Source organism: Lycorma delicatula, chromosome 1 (assembly GCF_047948215.1).
Source record: "Lycorma delicatula isolate Av1 chromosome 1, ASM4794821v1, whole genome shotgun sequence".
In the NCBI taxonomy this organism is placed as follows: Eukaryota; Metazoa; Arthropoda; class Insecta; order Hemiptera; family Fulgoridae; genus Lycorma; species Lycorma delicatula.
In genome coordinates this window covers 247729136-247750855 of record NC_134455.1, presented here as the reverse complement: position 1 = coordinate 247750855, position 21720 = coordinate 247729136, and the positions used below count along the sequence as shown (strand labels likewise).

Here is a 21720-nt window from a genome sequence, read left to right as displayed (position 1 = left end):
GGATAAGTTTAGAAGAGTAGATACATTCTCATCAAAAAGCCGTAAATGTTTAATTGCACATGTGAGACGCTTTAAGCCCGATATAATACTTTACATTAATAATAAAAACTTATGATTGTATTTTGTAAATAGCGTTAAGAGCAGTAACTCTGACCGCTATTTATTTAGTATAACTTTTGTAAATAAAAATTTAAATAAAAAAAAAAATTATTAATATTAATTGTAAAAATATTTAATTTTGATTTTGTAAATCTTAGCAATTCTGGTTTCTTTTCGACATTATTTTTTTTGTATTTTTCTCCGTTAAAAAATATTCTTAAAACACTTTTCTTCAACCGGATTAATGTCTACAGGTAATATGAATAAAATGATTCTTAATATACATTTATGTGTATTATTTTTTTACTTTTATTCAAATATAAAGATTTGCTTTTTAAACAAACACATAAAATAAAGATTAGTCGATGTTTAATCTTTTCAGAAATTCAGTTGATGTAGCTTTTTAGCAACACATTGGATATCCGTGGTTTAACTTTTGACTTAGGCTCGCTATTTTTCCTCCCATTATTAAAAAAAAAAAAAACATGATCACCGCTGCTGGCACGGTTCCTGTAATTACTACTCTTAACTAAATAAACTAGTAAATATTTTCAGTTTTTTCAGAACTAATAAAAGGTTTTCTTATATAAATATTTTTTTTTTTGAGTAGGGAGGAGAAACGAATGTAAAGATCAGATTTCCAGTTTTAAAAAAAATGAAAGTATAACTTAATTCAATTTTCGATTTTTTTTTTGTTGGTATTGATAAAAGATTATATCGTCTAAGTTCATGTGTGTACTTTTTAGTAAGCATAAAAACAGTAAGAACGTTTGGTCATAAATATAGTAAAAAAACCTTTTTTTCCCTACTCCCCTGAGCCGGATCTACAATCAAGTATAACTCAGTCCAGGGGAGTGTCCTTGAACTCTAACCGGTCCATCTAACGAACTGGCAGTACGTCCGGCATGGCAGGTCGGCGCACCGGTTGGATCTTTCTTGTTTGCCTGCCTCTAACTGCCAGGCCTGGCTGTGCCTTTCCTGGGTCCCATCCCGTCAGCCGGAACTCGGTCTTGATGCCCATGCCTCAAACAGGGGCACTCCCGCTGGAACTCGGACTTTTTCGACTCAGAGGTGGGGGAGTCCTCGTATCTCATCGTCACCACCCATCCAGTGCAGGGTCACACCACCACGTCCACCTCGTAGACATCTTAGTCCGACCCCCACTCACGGTAATCGATCTCCATCGTTTTTAGACGTCAGTTGCCAGATCCTCTATCCATTCGACCATGCCCCGTAGCATATAGTTCACTGTGGCCTCCAGCGTGATCCACTCTAGATGAGACCTCACCTTCATTTCTTACCACCGAGGGCAATCATAGATCGTGTGTTCTGTTGCATCCAACTGGCCGCAGTATATGAAGTTAGGAAATATCCGCCTCCCAAACCTGTGCAGGTAGGCCCCAAAGTCCCGTGCCCAGAGAGGAGCTGAAAAACAAAGAAAACTACGTCTCCATGTCTCCTCACCAGCCACGGCTTCAGTCTGGAAATCAACGTCTGCGTCCAGGCTCTTGTACTTGATAAGTCCCAGTCCTCTTGCCATTCCCAGTTAGGGCCCGGAGACGGCTCGGCGGGACTCCCACCAGCATCCCCACTGCCTCCGTGGACACCGTTCTATAGGAAGCCACATCTTCAAAGCTGCTGCCCTACGCTAGAGCGAGGTCAGCCGCCTCACGTTCTTCGTCCTATTCAAGGCTGGAAACCACGCCGGAACAGCGTATAAAAGCACTGACGTTGCAGCCGACATTAGTAGTTTACGCTTTGTCCCCGCACCCGCCCGCGGTCCCCACCTGGATCCCATTAGTTTACCAAGGAAGTTAATGACCCTTTCCACCTTGCCTGTTACCTCCTGTAGATGTTTATTAAATAGACCGGCTCGTTCCAACCGAACTCCTAAGTATTTTACGCAAGACTCCATTTCCACCCGGAAGCCATCAATCGTGATGCTAATATCTCGAATCCTACGCCGGCCAATCACAGCAAGCATCTGCGTCTTGGGGGGGGGGGGCTAATTCTAAACCCTTCGTCCGGAGCCAAAAACGTGCTCACCGTTGTACCGCCATATTTACCGCCCTCTTCACCTCTTCCTCAGAGCGGCCAGTCTCCAACAGTGCTAAATCATCAGCTTAGGCGACCGCGGGCACTCCAACCGGAAACCCCATCCTTAAGACCCCGTCGAAAGCAAGGTTCCAAAGTAGAGGACCCAGCCCTGACCCCTGAGGCACACCTCACTGCATCTGAAACCAAACGTCCTCTTCATACGTTGCCGTCAGGAGATCCCTTTCATAAAGAAAGTCGTTAATTGCTGCTACTAGGTAGAGACTGATGTTTCTGTTCCTCAGTTCCTACACAACAGTCGACCGTGGCACGCTATTGAAAGAATTACGCACATCCAGGAGAACCAGAAGGGGTATCCTTATGGTCCTATATATCAACTGTCGCCCTCCCCCTAGTAAAACTGTATTGCGCTGGCAAAAAGCCCCCTAAAGCCTCCAATTCTGTACGAATCCTCTCCGCTAGCATGCGTTCATATAATTTACCGAGAGAGGGCAACAAACAAATCGGCCGATAAACCACTGCACATCCAACAGGCGACGATGTAGGAACAAGCAGAAGATGTATGTGTATGTGTCGTATGTTAAGTGATATGTTAGTATCTACGCTAGAATAATGCAGTAGATATATATGTTTATAATTTATTTGTTGTTTAAATCTTGTTAAAAGTATTAATCTCGATTTCATTGTTTTAAGTAATGTATTTAGAAGAATAAAGTTTAGGCGTTTTATCACATTAATGCCTGTTTAATTGAGTGACTGAGTGTAGATCATCAGAAATATCATTGATACAAAAATTTATAAACTTTTTCATGTTAAGATCTCAATTTTTTTAAATTTTAAATATATATTGATTTTATAATTTCCATACAATATTATATATTTTTTTATTTATTGTGTGTTTCTTGCTAAGAGTGAATCGAGTACGTGTTGCTCAGCAAATTCAGTACGAATATGTGTTTCATATTGAAAACTATTAAAGCATGTCTACCCTTATCACTCTTGCGTATTGATAAGACTCCGAGATACTCTACTCGTAAGTCCCGGATGATTCCACTTGCGGGTTTTTGGGTGGTGCGGGTGGTTAGGAAGGTTGATTGTAAGGTGGTTTAGGAGAGTGGCGGATAGAAGGAAGGGGACATTGAAGAGATGGGGGTTTGATTTCCCGCGGGGTTGAAATCACCCTCTGTATTATTGATAATGACACAGAGCTAAGGTTGATGTGCCGTCTACGAACCGATATAACATTATGGTTGTGGGAGATCTATTTTGATGATCAGTGGCGTGGTTTTAAATATAATGCCGTTCGTAATAAGTAACAATTTCAGTGAACCGCGTAAAATTATTCGAACTTATAGTTTATTGACGATTTTGATTAATCTTTTTAACGTGTCTTTCTCTTTTTTAATTCAAAGATTCAAGTACTGTAAGATTGCTTCAGCTAAAAACATTTTAAATTGCGACTCTAATCGATTAATAAAATTGTAATCGCATTAAAATCTGCCTAAATTTTAACTTCTTATTTTACAAGTGGACGTTTGATGTAAAGTTTTGAAATTCTGTACCGTACTTATTTCATAAAAAAATAATTATCTTGCTATAGTAATATTTTTAGTTTCGTGGGTTTTCTCCGACATTGAGAGACTTAAACTCTAATTAAATTTTTATTTTATATACTATATTTAAAAAAAAGAATAATACGTCACGTAAATGAGAAACATGTACGCGAGGGTCTAAGTCTAACCGGGATTCGAAACTGAAACTCCTTAACATCCAGAGATATCGCACTATTATCGTGTGTATTATAGAAATGTTGAAGTCTCTATTATCATAATGTTTCTTCTAGTTTTAATGAAAATATATTTTTTATTTAGTCTTTTATTAAGCTTTTGAATGCAAGAGTTTTAGGCTAAATGATATGAAAGTAAGGTGTGGTATAGAAACGTGATCAGTTGAGAGTGAACCGCGACTCTTCTGGTTTGTCAGCAGTTTGTAACCGTTCGGATCAGAGTACATTCATGTTAGGAATGCAGTAAACGAGGAAGACAGCTACAGAAGTCTGAGTAGTAAACTATCATACAGTTTATGCTTTTCAGAATTTATGCTTGTATTTTATTAATTTTAACTTATCAGTATTAGACAAAGCTTAATAGTTTTAACAGAAATCTGCAGTTTGATTTTAACGATCTGTTTACCTCCAGATATGCTTAACAAGGATCGTCAGCCAACCGATTCATTTTAGGAGGTAAAATAATCAGGTAGCCCGAAGGACTCTTTAGAGTTTGGTTTCTTACAAATTAATAAATAATATCTGTTGTGATTAAATATCATAAAATCATGAAGTGTGCTACCTCATCTTGCCCATTTGTTACTGGCTGTGAAATTAGGTAGTTTTGATTTTACACAAAAAAAACCTTTTTACAGTTATTGGCAAAGTAAAACCTTTTACTTAGAACAAAATTTAATTTACTACTGTAATCAAACATATACGTTATATTTTAACATACTAACTAGAATTAATTACTCTCGATAAGTCTTTAAGATTATTATTTTTTGTTTATTATTGTATATATTTAGAAAAATCACTCTTTTTTGTTAGTCAATGCTCTTGATTTAGGGTGCACGTGGGACATCATATCTAGATTCCGACTGTAGTTTTAATCTTTTTCTTTTTGTAAAGTTATTTTAATGAGCGCAGCTGATTGTGTAACGTTGTTCTTCCATAACGATGGTTTTTATGTTTACTATGTTTATTTTAAAAGGTTTGTTTTGGATTGTAATTTAAAAACGTATTTTGTTATTTTCAGAGAGATTCAATGGGATTGGAGCCAACAAACATAATTAACTGTGTGTCCAGAGGAAAATCTGAGGTATGATACTTTATTTAGTTTATATTTCTAGAGGTAATTTCATTTATTTTAATGCAGTGTAGAGACTGTCCAGAGTTTTTCTATTGTGAAAGACATATTATGTGAGGTTACTGCTATGAATGTCTTATTATTACCACTTCGGTTATGTTTTTCAACGTTATTGTAACGTTGACTGACTGATCTGAACGTTGTCTGACTGAAGATCTGGTGAGTAATCTGCTTTGGCCCATGTCTGTAAAATTTTAATAGAAAATTTCGAAGAATTACTGCTTTCAGTGAGTGATCCGCTTTGCTTTTGCTCTTCTGCGAGTTCGTACAGTAGTATATTTGCCATTGATAAATTACGCTCCTCCAGCTTTCATCGCCTCACAGAACGAATTAATTCGATCAACGATTCAATGATCTCGCTGCTATTCATATATATTTGCTATTAATTGTCGGTGGAAAAAATTTACTCATAATTTTTAACAATTTTCAATGTGATACACATCCAACTCTGTTTCTCTACATCTTTGGACTGAGATTTAGGTCAGCCTGCGCTTTCTATTCTAATATTTGGGATAGTCGGTGTCTTTTTAGGTTAAAAGACAACTATAACAGTTATTAACATTCCGATAAAATTTCTTTATATGTTCTTGTTTAATACATTGTAGTTTACATATTTGTTCGAAGAGCGATATTTATAGTGTTGCAGTTGAGTGCTACCTTCGTACGAATTATAACGATACTATAGAATGTAGCAGTTTATTCCGTAAACCGAGAAACAAAAAATAACAATTTATTAAAGAAAGGAAGACAAAGAATAACACTAACAAAAAATTAAAGTCATAATAACTCGTAAACGAAAAATAACAGTTTATTGTGTATTTGTTAGCAGGTGGTTTATCATGTCGATGAATGAGGTATACACCGTCACTAATAATTTTATTTATCTTGAGCTATTATACACGATTCGTTTATTTAATGGAACAATGTGAGCAACAGATCACATGCGCCGAGAATTTGGTATACTATTTTTGATAGTGCTGAAACTTCTACACAGTAGATCACAGATACACAGTAGTAGTTAATCTTTCTAGATTAGTAAGTGAAAGTATGGATTTTTAAAAAAAAACGTTGTGTAGCTTATGTAACCTTAATATTTCAAAATGTAGGTGTTATACTCGTATATTTCGAAATACGATATGAAGTTTCTTCATAAACAGACAAAAATTATATAGTCAGTAAATATAGTCATGAAAGGGTGCTGATTAATACTTGAAAATTAATTGGTTTTAGTGAGAAAAACATTACTGTTCAGGAATTTAAAATGTAAATCGGTTATAAAGTTCGTGAAGAATGCAGTTTTCTGGACAGTCTCGAAATAACCTATCGTTTTTACGTTACTAGTCTAAAGGATACAAACATTGACTACACGTATTTATTCAGTATATCTCTTTCGGAATGAAGCTAAATATATTCCAATTGAGTTTATTTGTTTTGTGAAAACGTTTCACTAAGTGGGTGTTTGATGGTTAATTGAATACGTCAAATGTATTAGGCTACATTTGGGAAATTTAATCGATGGAATTAGTATTTAGACAAATACATTTAGATAATCATTTAAACAAAATTGAGAAGTTACTATACAACGCAGTAAAATTGACAATATTACACAATAGTCGCAGTGAAATTCAGTTTACTGTTGTGGTGTAGATAGCTTTGATATTTTAATGTAGGTTAAATTTGACGTTTCAGGAAAATTACTTTTAATTCATATTACTGTTATTATTAGTTCTCATTATTACGATATTAGTTTCGGAATTACTCAAAGTATACTGAAATGAAAGACAATTAACTCCAAAAAAAAATTACGTATAAAATTTATTTATTAATGTGTTTGGTTGGTGTCATTACGTTTGTGATGACTTATTATGAATGTTGGTATAGGGTCCTAAAGAATACGATTACTTAATTAATTTCCTTTTATATATTATTTTAAAGGTCACTGCCCAACATAATCATCCACCCCTGATTTATTATAATAAATTTAACATAATCATTTTATATCTTCAATTTATTTGATGAAATTAACGGTTTCATTTTATAATTATTAAGATTTGATTTTTTATCTTGTTGTAATTCGTTAAGCGCTACTTTGGCGGCAAATTTATCTACTTAGCTCACGAAATTTTGCTTTTGTTTTATAGCTCAGTTAAATTAAAGAAACACTAAATATAATGCAGACATGCAAATTTTTTCAGCCTACTTCTAAATCTCCCGCATTCCATATATTTGCTAGGATTATCATCTTGGAATAATGCTAATAAACGAGTTTTTAATATACATTTTAACTGGTTATTAAAATTACATTTCGTTAATTTTTTTTTTTTTTTGTCTTCAGTCATTACTAATCTACTATTTCGTTAATAGTAGATTAAATAGATATGTTGATTTTAGAACACAGAATTAGCTAATTTATTTATATTGTTTAATTAGCATGGGTGGCGTAGGCGTATCGCCTAAAACTCATTTAAATGAATAGTATGCAATGGGAACAAGCCTCTTGTCGACACATTCCTTCATACTAACTGTGATTTTAGCATATTATGTTGTGTGAAGTTAATCGACGCTGAACTGTTATAACTTATTATTAAGCATCTAAATCGTAGTGTTAAAATTTTATCTCCTTCCCAGTATTATAAATCAAGTTGAGTGTAATGTATAACAACTAGTAACCACTTTATTTTTGTTATTTATAGCCATGATATATGATCTTTGTGTTTAGATTATTGCACCCCTTAGGTGCTCTTCGAGGAGGTATGCAAAATACGTTTTCTGTTACAATTTTAACATACAGACCAAACTGAAAGAAAGCGATACGAAATTTTAATGTTTCAGGTGCCCGATTTAATTCTTTGAATCTGAAATCATTGAACGTGTCCTTACAATCTGTATAGATTCCTTCTAGTGCAGTTATTAATCCGATAATTATGATTGTTAATTGCTTTCTGAGTTTGAAAATGTCATCAAGCGACGAAACAGTGTAAGGTTGGAAAGGAAAACGTGGGTAGAGCTTTGTTTGTCGGTTTTATTTCTGAATATCTCATTATAAATGAAAAATGTTCAGTTTAAAGACTTTTTTGAGTATGTCTGACAGTAGTATTCTCAGGTGATGTAAGAGATGCTATTCTTGTGAAGATGCGAATGTGAAGCTACTCCTGTTAGCGATAGCTTTCTAATTAATAATTCGATACCCTTGAGATTTATATATCGATCATCAGTCAAACTTTGCTGATTACTTTATTTTTATGTAGGTACAGTCTAATTCACCCACTACGGTTTGCAATCAATGAAGTTTTTTTCACAAAATCTTTGCATTATTTATTTTTACCGTACCAGGTAGATATATCCAGTTATCTTTTTTTTGTTTCAAGAATCTGGAATACATCAAAAATTTTTTTTTTTAAACTTATGGTTGAGGGATCGATCCAACCATTCTCGGGTCAGACCTCTGGAAACTAGGATCGCTGATAGAACAAAATATCTCCAATCATTTCCTCAGAGACAAAATTTTCAAAATTTCGTCTCTATTTCGTGTTTATTTATTTACATCCACTTTTCAGTTGGTATATGCATTAATTCGTGAACCACAATTGTGAGCTTTTCCTTCAGTCAACATTCGTTTGTATACACATAAAAAATCGTTTAATTACACTAACTAGTTATTCTCATTAAGAGTGGCACATTTAATTTTTAGGCGATTATAACACGAGGAGATTTATTAGAAATAGTTATGTTCTCTTAAAGTCACGATTCGATTAACATTAAAATTAAGGGCACAATTGTTATTTTAATTTTTATATTAACCTTAAGCTCGAAAGGAAATTATGGTTTTAGCTTCAATTATGTTCTGTATGAGTTACAGACTCAGACATTTGCAACGCTATGTACTCTGCTGAAATGTATGTGCGTGCCTTATCTTTTAGTTTAAAATGATGAGGATGAACAGCAAACTCTTAAAATATTGTATTTGTAGAATGTAAAAAGTACCTCCTGTCATAAATATAGCTTCTTTATATCGGATATACCATAAACTTTGTTCACTATTGTTAGTTGTACGAATTAATATCAAATGCATTCGATCAGTCGCTTCGTATTTATACAATAGTCCCACGAAATAGTTATGAAATACGATAGAATATTCTCCGTTTAGTGTTAGTAATAATTAATTACGGCTGTGCTAAGTTAACATTGTACATACAGTTTGTAATACTCTTTGTTACGTACTGTACTACTTATTACATTCTTAGTACTACTTATTATATACTTTAATACCCTTATCTGCTTACGATATGTTAAGCATCTTATGGTGTTTAATTCAATTACGTAATGTATGTTGTGTAAAACTTAATATATTACACGATAAGCTTCTCAAGTTTATCAAATTTTATAGATAATCCTAGGCTATTTTAAAATTATATTAATACACTGGCCATCTAAAACTCACAGTGAAATAGTTTTTTAGCTTTTAACACGCTTTTGAAAGAGTTTTTTCTTATAAAATTTTAATTATTTTTTATCGTAATGATTATGATTTTTAACTTTTACAATTGGTGTAGCTCATTAGTTAGAATTTTCTTTTTTAATTGTAATCTGACTGTAATTAAAAATACAATTTTAACTCATGAGCGATATTCCTTGTCGTTTGACACGACATTAATTCAATCGTACGCTAAAAAAATCAGGAGGTTCAAAATTGGAGTAAAATTCTGAAGGTGTAATGATTACGGTCAGATATACGCGGGTACGCGGCGGTGAAGCAGAGGAGAACGCTTAGGGAGCTAATGGTATCCACCAGTTCATCATTTATTCAAGTCTCTCGTTGTTTCTAGCAACAGAGTGCAGGAGCGTTCACCGCTGGCGGCCGGCATACGGCGAACTACTTGTTGCAAAGTGCGGATCATGATCGTCTGTCCCGCCCGCACATCGTCCTGCCTTTCTTTTCAAAATGCTTTTTAATTTTCTCTGACACTTCCCCTTTGCTCTCTTTCATCATCACTCTTTTCCTTTTACCTTTTATTTGACTTACTTTTCTCAACTTTGATTTTATTCGTATATGTTGCTCGATGCAAGGTTTCAAGTACGGAGCTATTCACTACTTTTTTCAAATTTAATTTTGCATTTTTTCATAATTCACGTTTCACATGTTCTTGATAAAAAGTAAATCTGAAGCACTCGTGTTGACAGTAAGTAGAAATAATGATATTGCTAATTTTTATTTTTATTATGCAGCCAACAATTATTGCTTCTACGTAAAAATTATTATAAAACTAAACTAAATTTCTTTTAATGTAAATAAATTAATTTTAAATTAATAAACTTCTTCTAAAAATTTGTGTTGTATGTACCCATTATACTTCTATTATATTTCAAAGAATTTATCGGAAATTAAAATTTATTATTAATTGAAAGCTCTAATTAAACGACGCTCAGCTAGTAAATGCCGTGCAATAGTCACAGAAGTAAAACGTGTAATATTTTTTCCTTATAGCTTGTTTTCTTAATTTGTAGGTTGTTGATATTCTTCTTAGGATTTTATTGAGTGGTAACCTTTTAGTAGAATTTTCTGCTACAATTTGTACTCGCTCAAAATTTATACATATTCATTATAAATTTTATACTCATCATCATCGTGAATCATTTATACTCGTGATTTTTAATTCACAGTTACAAACAACTCACAATAGACTACAGTTAATTTAATTCCTTTCTGAATACATAAAATTATAAAACTCCACGTTGTTCTCAGGCGTATCATAAACCTACAGAAATTAAAATGTATGTAAGAAAGTCGTCCTTATTTCGTCTTCGTTTGTCATTCGCCCATTTAAAAGCTAGTTTTTTAAGAAATGGGAGAAAGTTTCATTTTCTACAAATATCTTCAAATATAACATTTTTAAGAACGTATCAAGAATGAAATTGCAAAGCTTACTAGAATTTAAGTAGTAAACACAATCTTAATTCATGTTTTCGATGTTTGGCTACAAAAAATGTAAAGTTTAGTTTTACTTAAAAGTCAATAGCTATTGATACCTCTTGAAAACCCGTACGAAAATCGATTGCACATTCCCATTTCCTTAAAATGTGGTACTCTCAATCGGATAGAACTAGTCTGCCTGATCGTGTAGGTTTATTTTCGATACAGAATAATGAGGCGTACGGTTTTGTACCGAGAAGGTGGATTGAGAAGTTTAAAACCAGTAAAGATGCAGTTAATGATTGAACGAATTTGGTAGCGAATTACTTTTTTTCAAAATAAACGTATTGGAATTTAAGTACAGCTATACACCAAAAACATACATTTACAGCGAATACATTGCTAATGAGCTCATTTCAAAAGAATTGCAAACATTTTTAACACTTCAAAGAGTAACAGAGATAAAACAAAGTTTATGTAATTAATAGGCGACTCTGTTGTGAACATGGCATTGCTAGAAGAAAACCCGTACAAGAGGCGGAGATTTATTTGATGTGATCATATAATTGGATTACGTTTGAAATTGTTGGAATATCAGTATAGCAGATAAAGAAGTATTGATCATTTGATTTTACATTTGTCATTTATTGTCTTCTTTTCAATTCATTATTTTGAACCTAAAAGAAACATTATCTTCTTTGATAAACTATTTTTTTTGTATTTCTAATAACATATTTCATCGGTCTCCTAATAAATAGTTCAAATTCGTAAGAATCGCTTAGTTATTTTCTGTATTGCTGATGGAATGAGTCACTAGTATTTTTGTACCGTTGAGATTCTTTGATACTATAATACTAACAATAGAAAAAATAAAAGTGTTATTTCTAACTAATGCTCGTATTAATTGCATTATATCCTTGCCTAAGAGTTTGAAACCTAATCGTTTCAAAAGAGTTGTAAAAAATATGGTGGTAATATTCTATTTCTCACTTTTATTATTTTTTTAATTTATACAATTTCATTTCTTTACTAATTTCTTCAGAATACTGAACAAAAACTAAAGAAAAAAAGTAGCTTTCCTTTAGTGCTTTTTATACAGTCAGTTTTACGCCCGTGTGAAAACAAAATATACAAAAGTATCATTAAAGTTATTGAAATTCACGTTGGGTTTACTTAGAACACAAAGACTTCATCAAGGTTTGTCATCTTAGTGATGTGAATAATGTACATAACATAAACCCTGGTATTAAAATGTATAATATGCGTAGTAGTAATAATAATAATAATGAATATTGTGCTCTGTTTGTCAAGATAAAATGATCCAAAATGCACCGCAAAATTTGAGATTACAAATAAATTAATTCTAGTTAATTTTGCCATTTTTGGCATGCCTTTCAGTAAAATACTAAACGTGTTAACGCTGATAAATGAGTTCATTGTTTGGCTCTTCGACGTAATAGATTTATTTGTAATAAAATTCCAGTTAAAGAATAAATCCGATGTTAAAAATCGATGTTGATAAAAGGGATTTACTACAATAACTATAACAAATAGGAATTAAAATTATTGTCGGAAAGGTATTTTTTGAAATTAAATTGAATATTGGTAGGTTCTTTACATGGTGTCATAACATTGAGGAATATATTTTTTTTTCAGAGACACACTAAGTGTGTTTTCGACATTTGTATAAGGAATTTTTTTTATAAGTGAATTTTTTTAAGCACTCTAGAATAACTTACACTACTGATTAATTATTTTATTTCTGTGTGGTATGTATGTTTTCCAAAATAATAAACAAAGCGAAGGTTTAGGGTGCTGTAAAGTGATCAAAAAATTTAATTTGGAAAGCCAAAAGGGAATGATACGTGAAGAATAAACTCATAAACTTCGACAAAGAAGCTGTCATTAGGCAAATGTTTAACTGCGAAAAAACGTATTTTTGTTGCATTTTATTTTTATGTTTTTTATGTATCACGTAAGATTTGGTTATGAACTTTAACTTAACCGTTTATTTTACCTTGCGTTTATTTGCATGTTCGAAATTTTCTTTATTATTTTTTTAATAAGTAGAAATATTTTTTAATAATGATAAATTATGTGGTTCAGCGTTCTGACGGCGTGTTTATCTGGTTTTTTTTCTTTTTGTCATTTATTGTATGTAGTAAACAGAGATCCACTTGTTACGATATGTTCGGTAACGTTGAATTTTTACAGAATGTGTTGAAATGTTTCTAAAGGAGGGTGCATGGTGAAAAGAAGAAGAAAGAGAAAAAAAGAAGAAAATTGGGTTGATTGATTTACCCAAGAGGATAACATTGATTGATAGATTGATATATTGTGTTCAGTTGATTGATGTATTTGATTTATTGCCGCCTTTCTCTAGCGGCTTTGTCCTTATACTTAAAAAATAACGCTATTAGTCTTGTAAGTAAAAAGCATAAGAAAAAAAAGGGATTAATTCATGATGGAAAAGATATTGCGCTATAATACGCGATTACGTTTGTTAAAATTTTACGATAATTTTTTACCGATAATTTTCAGGCTTTTCCTTAGCTTTTTCTGTGTTTTTCTTTAAAATAATTGCAGACTTTACATATATTTACATATATTTTCTTAGTTTTATTTTATTTTATGTAGTTCACATAACCATTTTTCTACTGATAATTAGATGAATAAAATCAAGAAATAACAAGATAACAATATATTATCCACCGCACTTGTAACGCGAAGAAAGGAAAAACCTGTATAAAAGGTGCTGAGGTGTGGACTTTGATGGGAATTGGCAGGATCTCTTTTGGACCTAATCCAGACCGTATCACCCCTTCCATTCGCATTGCGCTTCCGCTGATCGTTGCTTTTACATACCTTAACTTATGCTTTCTCTGGTGTATTCGTTTCATTAATTTTCTCTCTCAGATCATTTAGTCAGTGTATACAGACTTGCAACAAATCGAACGACATTTTACGTAATGATTTGTAACCATATGAATATCATTTGAACGATAAACCCGCTGATTCGAATAATCGATTATTTATAGCAAACATGTGAAGTAAGTCACACTGTTTCACGCAGCTTATTATTACTGCTTTATCGTAATGATGAAGTAAAAAAATTATGTAGATTATTTTGGAAAATGTATAGTAGTAAATTATTATTCTCCATCCCTGGGATGGAAACCTTAAATGCACTCGGGTATATTTAAGGAGTAAAACTGAATCGATTTAAGTTTACATTTGAAGTCTTATTTGAAATTTATTTTGAATTCATCCGAATTGTTTGTCGGTTAAATTTCTGTAAAACAATCTGTTATAAGATATTGTTTTTTAGATGAGTAAATTCCTTTCGATATTTCAGCGTATATGTTTGTTGTATTAATTAAGAGAATTGATGAGTTTTATATTTATAAGAGATTTTTCTGTGTACTGTTTTACTAAACATTATTTATTTAATTCTCAATAAATTATTCTAATAAAAATCGGACGTGTGTCCCCTGCTCTGTTATCGGGTGGTTCGGTTTTTTTTGGTTTTTTTTTATTTTTATTTTTTTTTTATTTAGCAATGACCATTTTTTATGAGAATTCTGGTTTACGATTCTCGGTTTAAGTTAATTGCTTGACGACATCGTTGATCGCAAGACAGTGTGTCAGTGTGTGGCCCCGACATCGTTGTCGTAATTGTCAGCGGTCGGGATAAGGGCTGTTAGGAAAATGAATCGAGTAGAGAGAGGTTTGAGTACTTTACGTTACGAGAAAGTGGCTTCAATTCATGTCTGCGTTAGTTTAGTTCGGAGCCGTTCCCGATAATCCAATATAGTAAAAGACGACGACGCGGCGTCACAATCCCTAATCTTTCATTTCAAAAACGGTCGGTTCTGGATGGGATGGGACTTGTCACAAAGTTGAAACTTAGTGGTTCTGCTGCAGCTTTTCTTCAGCGCTGAACTCGCCCTTTTCTGATAACTTGATTAGCCTCATCCTCCTTCGCTTCTCCCTTTTCCTTACCTATCTTCTTCCACCTCAGACACGAGTAGCAACTTTTTGCGTCAAATGATAGGGAGGCGACATGAAACAAAGAGTAACTTTCTCTTTCCTTCCCTTCCAATACTCTTATATTGTAGATGAATCTGCTGTCGAGTTTTATTCTAGTTTCGTGTCCTGGCACTTCACTTACCAATTATCATTAACCTAACAACTAATGGCAGCCATTGCTTTGAAACGAATGGATTAGTTACTACGTTAATCTTCTTCTTCCTGAGTTGAATAAAAATTGGTGAATAGTTTATCTACGAATTACTTTTACAAAGTTGTGTGTGAAAAAGTACATACATATTTATTTTTTCCTTTTTTCTGAAATTTAGTTAGTCTATAATTCAAAAAACCTTTCTTTTAATGGTAACTTATGTTTGATTTTTTAATAAGAAATAATTTCTGGATAACTGAAATTAATAATTTTGTATCATTTAGCATGATCATATGACAGCGTTGAATGCACCTGTTTTCTGTTTTCAAGAGATTTTCTGTAAATTTCTGATATGAAAATCTTATTATTTGTCGATTTCGGGACCTTAGAATCATGAATCACAAAAAATGAACCTCATTCATATGACTACCGCTTTTTCTCAAACAATGCTAAACTGATTTCCTTGAAACAGATTTTCAGTAACATAAAATTATATTTAAGTTACACGTTAACACCAGTTTGCTTCAGTTTCTTCTAAGAAAGAAAAAAATCCATTTTTTGACGTTTTTTCTATCATCTTTAAGATTTAAAGAGTAATAATAATGATGCTATTTTACCTAACCTTATTGATTAAAAAAAAAAAATTAAATAGTTTACGGAAACATTTTGAAAATAATTCAAAAATAAAACTTTTTCTTCCGCATCAGTGGCATGACCTCTCACGTCGTATTAAGGCTGGCTTTAGAAGATAAACATATATGAATGTACAAAATAAAGTTACTAAGTAATCCATTTTATCTTAACGGAAATATTATAATGTAGATTACTGTAATTAGGATACACAGTATAATAACAGTGTCAATAAGTGTAATTACAGTTTTTATAGCCTAATTAAGTAGGCATTGTTTAAGAGAACTTAATTCAGCTACTCTTAAAAATTTGAGTTTTTCATTGAATTTTATTTTAAGATAATATTTTCAGATATTTTAAAAGTTTAAATATTTATAAGTTTATAATTAAAAATTCCTAAACTACAAATATTATATAGGTATATATATATACCTATATATTAATTTTTTCCAAAACTTATATTATTGAGTTTATCTGTAAAATGAGATTTCTGTAAAAGTGTTTTAATAATTCATGTATTACATAAAATTATTAATTTATATATGTTATTTTTTTTACAGGAAATGTTTTTTTTTTTGTAATTTCCTAAAATCATAAAAAAATACATTATATTTTGTAATGTTTAAATAGGGTTAAATGTTAACATTTTTAATGTATTTGAAAAAAATATATTTTTTTTCCCGCTTCCAAAAAAACAACATTTTTTTATTATAAAATTTTAATTAAAATGCTCTATTGTAATCTTTTAAAAAAATTTTTCTAATGCTTTTTTTTCAGTTTTTTCCATTGTTATAAAGTTAATTTTACACTACCATAAAAAAACACTTAGTGAGATGGGAGAGTCTAGTAATACAAAAAAAATAAACGACGTCATGAGTAGGTTATTTTTTTACCGTAAAGGTTAAAAAAAACAAAAAAAAATCAAGGAAATTTGTAAACTTTAAAGAAATTCTGATAAAATTATTGTTTTCTAATTTCAAAATGTTTTTATCTAATTGCAAAAAAAAACAAAACATTTTAGTTACCTTTACTTCTACTGACGTTTTAAAAGATCCTTCATTTCACTGGGACACTTCATAATCTTATATGGTAAATTAGTAAAACTAAACATGTCAGACAAAAAGACAATGGCCCCTAATTATTTCCTTATTCAATGTCGTTATTGCTGTACTATTTATTTGTACATATGCCTCAGTCATCAACCAAAAGTAACGGAATGGATGACATTCAATATGGAATACTGCTGCAGCGAAACAGTTTTTTGGTACAAAAAACTTGCCTTTAATATTTAAAAGAACTAAAATTTTTATGAATCTTTACTGCTTTAACCCACCGACTTGACTTACTGTTTTTAATTACTTTAAATTATTCTTTTATACTGCTCCTTTTTTCCAAATGAGATATTTTTGTAATGGGAACAGTTCACAGCTCTTTTCACATATGCTGTCGTTAATTCTCTCCACCACAAAAATGGATGTTCTATAAGTATTTCCTCATTATTGTGTTTGTTTCGACTGTCAACTTGAATTTTTTTTATTATTATATATTTTCTCATTTAGAAGTACGAATGTGAAAGTAGATTTCAATTCTACATCATATCAGTGACAAGGAAAGTTTGTTAAATTTTGCATATTTAATTTCAAAAATACAGTTTTTATAATACCATAGGGCAGAACTATGATACCATAGATGGTGTGAATTTGTGTAACCCTTTCTGTGTTAACGCATCTGTTTATGATACCATTTAATTATTTTTCTTTTAATAAGACATTAAGTGAGACTTAAAGAATAAAAATCAATGCTATTACTGCCGTGGGGAGGGGGGGAGTTACATCTAAGTCCGAATTACCAGGAAAATTCAGCAACATCATCACCAAATTTTTATTGAGTATTATTTTTCATTTCCATTGTTTCTGTATGAAATTACAGTTAATACGCAAGTGAATTCTTTTTTCTGCTCTTTCTCATCTGTTCATCTACGTCTGTATACTTTTTCCCCCTTTTTAGAAGCTAACAGAACATCAAACGGTTTATAAAAATGAATCATATTTTCTATAAAATGGAAAGTTTAAACTACCTAAAATTCTGTCATAACCCGAAATCATAATAAGACCTGAGTATTTGTGTTTATGTCAACAAGTTTTTCAGTCATAAACTACCATTTTGTATCTATAACAGCCGCAAAATTTACTACTTTTACTACAAAAATTACTACTGATAAAAATAAGTTTCGATTCCAATAATTTAATTCCATACTATTTAAGCACAGTGTGAATAAAAAACACCCACGTACAAATCTAAAATAAACATGTTATACTTGATGTAGTAGTATTCAACTGGAACAAAACTCGTATTGTTAATAAAATAGAAAAAAGAATCAGTTAAATTAACCAAAAACATTATTTTTAATTTTATAGGTATTATTATGATAAAATAAAATTAAAAAAAAATAATAAACGTAACTGTTTTTATTATTTATAGTCCTTTAACACATTGAGAAAAAGGGCATTTTTTAATTCGAGCATCAATATTTTGTTATAAAAATATGATATTATCGTTGTTCAGGTTTTTGTAAATTAATATTTTAGTTAGCGTATTTTTCGTAAAAGAGAACTGGTTATAAATTATTTTAATAGTAAATTATAGATTTATATTACGAGATGTAAAATATATTTGATACAATACATAAAAACTTACTCAATTACAAACTACAAAAAAAATAAAAATACGGTTAGAGTTGAATCGCTTCTCAATGCGAAATTTAGTTATTAATTTGAATTATTAATTTTGAGTTAGTAATTGAATTATTAATTTTCATAAATACTTCATGAACGTTTAATCACGTCGGACGGTAGTATTTATAATATTAATATAAAATGCCAAAAACCAAATTACTAATTGTTGAAAATTATTTATCCGATTTTTAATTGTTGAACTGTTATAACATTATGAAATTTAAGAATAACTCGTATTTAAGTAAAAAATAATTACTCACGAGAACTAAATTCGGCTTTGTGCGAGTACAATTATATTACTATCGTAATGTAATCTAAATACATTTTATTACCTAAAAACATGTTCACTTAAAATATCAAATATCATAAATCACCTATACCAAATATCATATCACCTATATATTACCGACGTAATATAAAAAATTATATTAATGTATTTAGATTTGTACCGGAATGCAGTAGACGGACGGTTATGATTATTCCCTTCAGCTACAGAATGTGTTTGGTGATACACATATATTAAAAAAATTGCTTAGCCGTCGAGAGATATTTTCGCAAACTTGAAATAACGAAATATTACTAAACGTCTGAAATAGTAATATTTTAAACTTCTGAAAAATGAAAATTTTCATAAAAAAGCTGAAGTTGTAAACAATGGTTTACTGAATACAAAACATATTCACAGATACCTAACAGTCGCCACTGTCTTCTCACTTTCCTTTGAAAATATTGTGACAAACGTAAGTGATACGTGGTATAAATATTTCAATTTTGAAAATATCAATTGAAGTTTAAATGATTGTATTACGGATTAGTTTTAATTTCCTCTTTTGAAAATGAATTAGACGTAAATTTTTAAACATTCCTTTAATTCTCAGTCTTTGTGTATAATTTGAAATTACTATTTCGTTTGTTAATTAAACACCCATCGGGAGCAATATATTCTGCTGCTGCTGAAGATATAACAACAATTCTGAAAATAATTCTCAACGAACTAGTCTTTTAAATTTGTTCTTCATAAATATTTTTATCACTAAATATTGAATTATGAATATATACTGGCTTTCGACAATATATTGTTTTTATTTCTCTAATATTGGCCATCATTTTGTATTTTGCTGTCTTTCTTTCACATAGTTTTGTAGTTTTTCATTTTAGTTGTGTTATATTTATTTCCTTGAATACTTATTGTAATAACGGACTGCAGAATATTAGAAGAAAATCTATGAAAAATGTAGCAGTTAAAAGAAGAAAATGTTGTGAAGTCTAACAGTACGGAGGTCTTACTATTTATGGTAGTTGGATTTAATCTGGAAAATAAGGGTTTTGTTGTTTAAAAGGGACCATTAAAAACGCTTGTTACTAATGTAATTTGCATTCTTCTTACGTTTCCTCTATTTTTTCTCGAACCAGAAGTAAATATTTTTCCTTAATTACAGCCGGGTTTGCAGTCACGTTTACGACAGCGGTGAAGCCACGGAGGCAGTTACAGCAACTACGGCACCATCACGAACCGACTCCCGTATTTCTTTTACACGTAAAATTAATTTCTAGACTGTATTCAACATGGGCGTTACGTACCTCGTCGTTGAATACGCATCATAATGAAAGCGTACGGTAGGAATAGGGTGAGGAATCGTAAGTCAGCCCGATTAGCATTTAATTAACACATTTAAGAAAAATATCTCGAGTGTAAAGAGCAGTTATAGTGATTAATAGTAGTACAAAACTATACCGCCACTTTAATTAAGGACAACTCTTATCGTGATAACGCCCGGCCCTCTCGTGGGGATTGCCACAAAGAAAGGGGTAAACTCGCTAAGTTTCCTTCAGAACTACCACCTTCCCATCGAGACACAAACTACGTTCTCAGCTAATGGCTCTCAACAGTTAACGGCCTATATGTATTTATTATTCTGACAAAATCAGCTAACTAGTACTTACTTAATGTTACTGTAATAAAGGGGATTTGATTTAGTTAAGGATTACTAACTCGTTAACGATAGGATGCCAAAGGACGATGTCAGTGTAATAAGTTCTTTGAGTCGAAATGATTTTTATTTTACAGCCGTTTACGTGAAATATTTTTTTGATGAGTACTGATGAAAACGATTTTTATTGGATTTAATATCAATAATAATTTCAGTGGATAATATTAACTCTATTGTTTCCATCGAAGCACATATTTTCGACGCTCTACATTAGTTACGCTATAGATTAGCTACGCGATAGATAAAGGAAACCTGGATTTCCTTTATCTATCGCGTCCATAATTTATTTTAAATATTTAAATTTAACTTTCTGTGTTTTAATTATAATATAAAATAAAATAATGTAAAATTGTCAGATATTTTCTCCAGTTTAACGAAAGGAATTTATTTTAAAAATTGCGTTAAAACGTTGCTGATATTTATAATGCTATATTTATGAATCAGTCGGTATTTTCTATTGAAAATGTTCATTTTGTATCAAGACTAGACTTTTTCTGAAAAACAAATTGAATTAATGTATCTTTTTTAATGAAGGTCGAATTTCATTTAAAACTGTCTTTCCGTATCCTGTATTCCAGATCCTGAAATGGATCCCGTTTGAGAGATATTTCGTAACTATTTTGTTTTCAAAAACCATATTTTTGGTTTTTTTTCACATACTTAGTATAGTTGAATAGATAAGCCTCTTTATATTTTACAATATTGACAAAAATATTCATGATTAATAAATTATAATAAAAATTTTACAAACTTTAAAAAGTCTTTAATATTGACCAGTGGTCATCAGTGTAAGCTCCTCTTTAATATGAGAGAAGAAAAATCAGTTATTTCGCCCTTCCTGCATATTTTGTCAAGAGTTTTTTCTCGAGAACTGCTTGACTGATTTTTATGAAATAAAAACTGGAAGATGGGAAATGCAATTCCGATTAATACCCGATTCCTTAAATTTGTGTAAAAGTGTTTTTTTAACATACTCAAATGTTCATCTAAACGCTGAATAACGTTCTGGTTTATTCACTCGATAAAAAAATTTCCATGAAAAATACCTGTGTGTATGTTCAGTTTTATTCGGTGCAGTCTTTTTATTAGAAAAATTGGAAAAAAGGATATTTGTTGCATTTGTAATAATTAACTCTTTGTTATTGATTTTTATTCAGATACTGACAAAATGTTGTGAAATTCAGCAATTTAATTTAATGGTTAT

At 31.2% G+C, this 21720-nt stretch overlaps 1 protein-coding gene across 1 annotated transcript in view; it reads left to right on the top strand.

Annotated features, from left to right (window-relative positions):
- The window catches only part of Sema2a (Semaphorin 2a), a 567293-nt gene that overhangs the window by 443615 nt on the left and 101958 nt on the right, over positions 1–21720 (top strand). The window contains exon 4 of the mRNA XM_075354839.1: positions 4959–5021. Within this exon, the coding sequence (XP_075210954.1) occupies positions 4959–5021 (63 nt within the window). The remainder of the gene's footprint in view (positions 1–4958; positions 5022–21720) is intronic.